The 7,053-nt window shown below is 41.0% G+C and overlaps 1 protein-coding gene across 1 annotated transcript in view; it reads right to left on the bottom strand.

The window, feature by feature from the left end:
• The window catches only part of GFPT1 (glutamine--fructose-6-phosphate transaminase 1), a 60,056-nt gene that overhangs the window by 17,957 nt on the left and 35,046 nt on the right, over positions 1-7,053 (bottom strand). Inside the window, exons 9-11 of the mRNA XM_017853758.1 lie at positions 6,123-6,286; positions 3,821-3,916; positions 434-531 (exon numbers count right to left, since the gene is read on the bottom strand). Of these exons, the coding sequence (XP_017709247.1) occupies positions 434-531; positions 3,821-3,916; positions 6,123-6,286 (358 nt within the window). The remainder of the gene's footprint in view (positions 1-433; positions 532-3,820; positions 3,917-6,122; positions 6,287-7,053) is intronic.

Genomic DNA, 7,053 nt, shown 5'->3' with positions numbered 1-7,053 from the left:
AATAAAATAAAATAAAAAAATAAAACCACTAATGAAAAAAAAAAAAACTGCATTGAGGTTCATACATGATACAGGCCATCTGTCTAGGGCAAGTGAATAACGCTAAGCAAAACCCAATGACTGCTCTTATACATGTAGGCAAGCTCCCTAGGCTACAAGTCTAGGACAGCACAGAAAACTTTTCCCATCTTGGCCTTTCATGAAGTCTGTTGCAGAAGGTCTATCTGTATATCTAGGGACCTTTTCTACAGATCTTCCATTGATAAATAATTCCAAGCAGCTGGTAAATTTCTCCCCTTCGGTTTTTATCACAAAAGTGAAAAGATAACACATTAACAAAAGATAGTTTTACATGGTACGTTATTAGAGCTACTACTTGGTCTATAGATATTCTCTAATATTCAACATAATTAAAATTTTAAAAAGCACTTACTGCTACACCAGCATGGTAACTTGTGCCACAAGCAATAAGAATCAAACGCCGGCATCTCTGGATCTCCTTTATGTGATCCTTCAAACCACCCAAATTCACTGAAATAAAAGTTTGTGTATATAATTATTTAGCAAAGAACCATGTGAACTAGGCAATCGCATTTTATGAGTATCCACTGCCAATATGATAAAGAATACAGCTGTTGTAAAGAATTAATATTCCTCTTGGAAAGCATAGTTCTCTGTAATTTTGAAAAGTAAATTAAATAAGTCACAACTTAACTGGCCCCCCCAAACTTGTAACTGACCTTACTCACCTCTCTACATCCCCACACAATTACAGTATTTATTACATTCTACCTTAGTCAGTCATTTTTACATTCTTCTCTTTGAAAGTTATCTTAAAGGCAAAAGTAGAGGGACACAGAAAACAGAACATTAGATGTTGAGGGCTGGAGCTGGAGGAGGGGTTGACAACAATAGGGTGCAAGGAAATTTTCGGAGTGACAGAACTGTTCTACATCTTGACTTTGTAGAGGTTATGATTATGACTATGTCGCAGAGGTTTGTCAAACTTAGAGTTATACACTAGGAATGGTGAATTTTATTTTATCTAATTATGTCTCAATAAACCTGTCTGGGAAAAACATTATCTCCGTTACGTTTATTTCCCCTCTGGTGCCCAGAAAGGTGCTCTGTAGAGTAACATAAACCCACTCTCTCTCAGTCTTTGCCATCCCCATTCCCCTAATGCTTCAGTCAAAACGCTTGATTGTTCCAGTCCCTCCACATTTATCTTCAAACCTAACATCTCTCCCTGGACAACAGCAATATTCTCCAGTTCTCTCTTCTGTTCTCCACCTCCTAGAGTCTGCTCTCCATATGCTACCAGAAGGATCTTTCACAGTGATCCTTTAAAAACATAAAGACCCTCCAATGAAGTCTGTCCTCTTTTTCGTTTTCGGTTTCTATAGCTATTTGTATGTTGTTCTCCATGTGTCTTGTCCAGAAATCCTTCCACACAGGCTAGTTTTCTACCTGTGAGAAATTTCTACTCAACATTCATTCAACTGCTCAACTAAAATTCCCTAAGCACCCACCAAGTAAATATAGTGGTCAAGGCACTGAGAGCTTCTGGACTCAAATAGTTCCAAATCTGGCTGAGGAGAACGACAGGTACCTCCTCGTGGGCCTCATCCTGCTGCTCTCTCTGAAACATTTTCAGTCTGTCTACTCTGCCCCTGCTTTCTTCAACTACCCACCTTCTTTTTTTTTTTTTTTTTTTTGAGACAGAGTCTTGCTCTGTAGCCCAGGCTGGAGTGCAGTGGTGCAATATCGGCTCACTGCAACCTCCGCCTCCCAAGTTCCAGCGATTCTCCAGCCTCGGCCTCCTTAGTAGCTGGGATTACAGGCCCGAGCCACCATGCCCAGCTAATTTTTTTCTATTTTTAGTAGAGAGTGTTTCACCATGTTGGGTAGGCTGGTCTCGGACTCCTGACCTCGTGATCCACCCACCTTGGCCTCCCAAAGTGCTGGGATTACAGGTGTCAGCCACCGCGCCCAGCCAGCCCATCTTCTTTTTTATCTTAGTTAGTTATACTATAAAACCAAGGCACGTGTTTTACTTTTTATCTTTTGAATAATTATATGTTCTCCTTTTTGAATTTCAATAATGAAAGAAGGTATGTTTCTCTATTTTAAAAAATTAGCAAGTAGGAAACAAAACCAAACAAAATAAAAAGTGTCACTAGCTTCCCAAATAATTTATAATCAAATCCGAACTACTTACTTTGGCCTTCAAGTCCCATACGACCTGTCTCCTGCTTACTCTGACCTAATATCCTAGCACATCCCCTCTCACTCAGGCCACACCAGCCAGACTGGCCTTTTCTTGCTGTTCCTGCACTAGACCAAGCCTGTTTGCATACCTCTGCCTACAGTGTTTTCCACAGACCTTGGCATTAATTACAAATGTCTGGGAAGAAAGGAAACAACAGTAAAGAGCTCGATCAGGGTCATGCAAAGGCAAAGACTCAACATAAAAGCAAAGAAAAAAAAAAAAAAGGCAGACCAACTACCAGAAAGACCTGTACTGCAGATGATAACAAAGAATGACATGGATGTAAGCCAGTGAGGTTAGCTGGCCACAGTGTTTCCTTAATATTAGTCCTAGAAATTTCTGGTGGCTAAGGAGAGTTAGGATAGTTCTGAAAGGAGCTGCCCAAAGCTCTAAATTTGATGCTTTTGAGAAAAGCCTGATCCCTGTTGAGATGAGGTAGGCCATCACTACAGGCAAAAAAAGAATGTCTGATGGACAGGGGAGGGGATGGAGAGCACTTAGAACAATGTATACATGGGAACTAGTTTGGTTCAATAAATGACTAACAACATGACCTTTGGCAAACTGAAAGCCTCAATCTCCTCATCCTAACAACAAAAAGATGACAGCTATCCTGTTTTATTACAGAACTTTTATGTACATAATACAGATATAAGTACTCTTTATTTATTTATTTATTTATTTTTACTGCTGTTCTCCCAGTTCCTCCAGCTCAACCATCTTCAACAATCCTCTCTGTCTACAGAGGCAGATACAATTCCTCTGGTGGTAGATGTCTGTAATCCCAGCTACTCGGGAGGCTAGGGCAGGAGAATCGCTTGAACCCGGGAGGCGACAACTGTGGTGAGCCGAGATGGCACCACTGCACTCCAGCCTGGGCAACAATAGCGAAACTCCATCCTTTAAAAAAAAAAAAAAGTGTTGTACTCTCACTTTTACTTTAAAAATGCAGGAGGGTACAGGATATCCAAAGGCATCAGGCAAATACCTGAAAGACCTCTGGGGAAGTTCACACTTTTACTTACTTGTACACTCAGAAAGGAAACCTAGGCTAGGCAGATACATGTAAGCTGCCCAGCAACGGGACCAGATCTCATTCTTCTTAGAATTCACAGTACCTAGGACAGTCCCTGGTACACAATGGGTGATCTATACATAAAATTTACCGTTTTAACTATTTTTAAATGTACAATTCAGTGGCATTAAGCACATTCACATTATTGTACAACCATCACTAAAATCCATCTCTGTAATTTCATCATCCCACAACTGAAACTCTGTACCCTTTAAATAATAACTCCCCATTTCCCCTCCCACAGCCCCTGGTAACCATTCATCTACTTTCTGTTTCTGTGAATCTGACTATTCTAGATATCTCATATAGGTAGAATAATACACTAAAGAACTTTTTCCAAGATGGCTGGGCTCCACTGACGGCTGACAGCTGTAGCTGTTCTACAAGGCTATTAACGGCAATGAACTTTCAGGTTGTTAATGGCACCTCCTACAAGAGACACTGAAATAATAAAATAATTCATATGTAACTACCAGTATAGTCATCAAAGTTGACTCTTCCTCTCATTGTGTTCACGACAGACTCTGGCTGCTCAAATATTTCCTTCTGCATAAATGAACTGAAGTTGCCTACAGTAAGAGAAACCACATAATTAGAACAAAAACAAATCAAAGAATAAGAAAAGAATTTGTAAACAACTAAAAGTCCCCCACCTTTAATAAAATCTTGGTAAATAAAATATAACAAAAGGTCATGCAATAGAGAAAGTTATTTATACATGACTGCCTAAAAGATTGGGTGAATGTATTTTACTCTGTGGAAAAAAATAAGAGTACAAGTCATTTTTAATTAACTTCATACTTGAAATGTGCAGTTAAAACAAAACAAGTGAAAGAGACAAGCCTTTTTTTTTTGAGATGGAGTCTCACTCTGTCACCCAGGCTGAAGTGGAGTGGCGCAATCTAGGCTCACTGCAATCTCTGCTTCCTGGATTCAAGCGATTCCTCTGCCTCAGCCTCCTGAGTAACTGGGACTACAGGCACACGCCATTACACCAGGCTGATTTTTTGTATTTTTAGTAGAGACAGGGGTTTCACCATACTGACCAGGCTGGTCTTGAACTCCTGACCTCATGATCCGCCCACCTCGGCCTCCCAAAGTGCTGCGATTACAGGCGTGAGCCACCGCATCAGGTCAAATGAGACAAGCTTTAAGTTTTGGAGTGTGACCTACATTCAAACTGCGGTTCTATCCTTTACTATCTAAGCTGGGGAAATTATTAATCCATAAAATAAGAGACCAGTTACTTCACAGTATGGATTGCAGTATGGATTAATAAAGCAAGAAATCTGACATATATGTAGAGTCATGCAATAAATGTTATTTCTTATTTTTACTTTTTTTTTGAGACAGGGTCTCACTCTGTCACCCAGACTGAAGTGAAGTGGCAAGATCACCACTCACTGTAGCCTCAATCTCCCAGGCTCAAGTAATCCTCACACCTCAGCCACCTTAGTAGCTGGGACTACAGGCACACACTACCATGCCTGGCTCATGGTTTTGTTTTGTTTTGTTTTGTTTTGTTTTGTTTGAGACAGAGTCTTGCTCTGTCGCCCAGGCTGGAATGCAGAAGCGCAATCTCACCTAACTGCAACCTCTGCCTCCCAGGTTCAAGCGATTCTCCCACCTCAGGCTCCCTAGTTGCTGGGACTACAGGTACGTGTCACCACGACCATAACTTTTTTGTATTTTTAGTTGAAGTAGGGTTTTGCTATGTTGCCGAGGCTGGTCTTAAAATCCTGAGCTCAGGCAATCTGCCTGCTTTGGCCTCCCAAAGTACTAGGATTACAGGTATGAGCCACTGCACCCGACCTTTTTTTTTTTTTAATGTTTAGTATAGACAGGGTCTCACTATATTGCCCAGGCTGGTTTCAAACTCCTGAGCTCAAGTGATCTCCTTACCTTGGCCTCCCTAAGAGTTGAGATTACAGGCATGAGCCAGTGTGCCTGGCCAATGTTAGTTTCTATTCCTACCATAATCCCATCAGTAAAATAATCCAAATCATAATAATTATAATACTTAACAGAAGCAAATATTACATATGACTAAGTGTGTCAGACACTATTTTAAGGACTTTATATATAGCAGCTTCTTTTTTTTTTGAGACAGAGTTTCACCCTTGTTGCCCAGGTTGGAGCACAATAGCGCAATCTCGGCTCACTGAAACCTCCGCCTCTGGGGTTTCAGCCATTCTCCTGCCTCAGCCTCCCAAGTAGCTGGGATCACAGGCATGTGCCACCATACCCGGCTAATTTTGTATTTTTTAGTAGAGTTGGGGTTTCTCCACGTTGGCAAGGCCAGACTGGTCTCGAACTCCCCATCTCAGGTGATCCGCCCGCCTCGGCCTCCCAAAGTGCTAAGATATAGGTGTGAGCCACTGCATCCAGCCATATAGTAGCTTCTTAATCCTCAAAACAACCTTAATGAGGTAGGCTCTATTATCCTCATGTTATATATAAGAAAACTAAAGCACAAAGAGAATAAAAAGGAACAGAACATGAACTATATTTATGTTTATAAAGTATCTTTAAAGTATCAAGTGTTGTTAATCTCTTTTTCATGTTAGAAATAAATCATTAATTAGTTTGAAGATGACTGTAAAAACAGCAGATAATTTCTCTAAAGAATCATCCCTTTTCCTAGGGTTGTCCTTTGACTAATCATGTGGAAGATTCCACTCACCATTCATTATTAGAATCAATATGCTAGGAAAAGAAGTAGAATATATTCTTTCCATTAAGGACAGCAAGCTATAACATGACAAAACCTTTTACCCTTCATGATCTGCTGGAGTTCCATCTGGAGTGTTTGCACAGCTCGTCCGGGGTGATCTCCTGCAGTTCGTTTAATTCGATGGATAGAAAGACGTCCATCCACTACTGCTGCAACATCATCATCTTCTAGAAAGATGACGCGATTGGTGTGTTCTATGACAGCACTATAACATTTTCAAGGAGATATTACAATCAATAACCAAGGATCATTACTATAAATGAAACTATCATTTGGATACAAGAACCAAATTTCAATATAAACTCTATCACTCTGCAGTATCTCGGAGAATTTTCTAGTTACTAATGCCATCTCCTACAGGAAAGTATGGGGAAGGTGGTCATTGTGGACAAAAAATAAAAGGATCTCTGCATAGCAACCTAAACCAAATAGATTAGATCAGAAAGCATGGTTGTTTCCTCCTCATTCTATCCACTACCAAGTCCTGAAATTTTAACTTCCAAATACTCTCAAAGCTTCTATATCCACCACCAGACAAATTCAAGCTCCCATCAGTTCCTTGGCTGGACTACTGCAGCAATCTCCCAATTAGTCCACCCACTTTGTCTCTGATCTCTCTCCATCCATTCTCCATTTCTGCCAAAACTGATATCAAAGGCAACAACTCTAATGAAGATTTCTCCTTTACTCAACAAACCATCTGACAGCTTCCCTTTGGCTCTTAGAAAGACAACAAAGTGGCCGAGACAGGCGGATCACGAGGTCAGGAGATCGAGACCATCCTGGCTAACATGGTGAAACCCCGCCTCTACTAAAAAATACAAAAAACTAGCCAGGCGAGGTGGCAGGCGCCTGTAGTCCCAGCTACTTGGAAGGCTGAGGCAGGAGAATGGCGTAAACCCGGGAGGCGGAGCTTGCAGTGAGCTGAGATCTGGCCACTGCACTCCAGCCTGGGCGACAGAGCGAGACTCT

This window comes from Rhinopithecus bieti, unplaced genomic scaffold (assembly GCF_001698545.2).
Source record: "Rhinopithecus bieti isolate Rb0 unplaced genomic scaffold, ASM169854v2 scaffold_36315, whole genome shotgun sequence".
NCBI lineage: Eukaryota > Metazoa > Chordata > Mammalia > Primates > Cercopithecidae > Rhinopithecus > Rhinopithecus bieti.
Note: the sequence above shows the minus strand (reverse complement) of the source record. Positions and strands in the feature narration are given on the sequence as shown.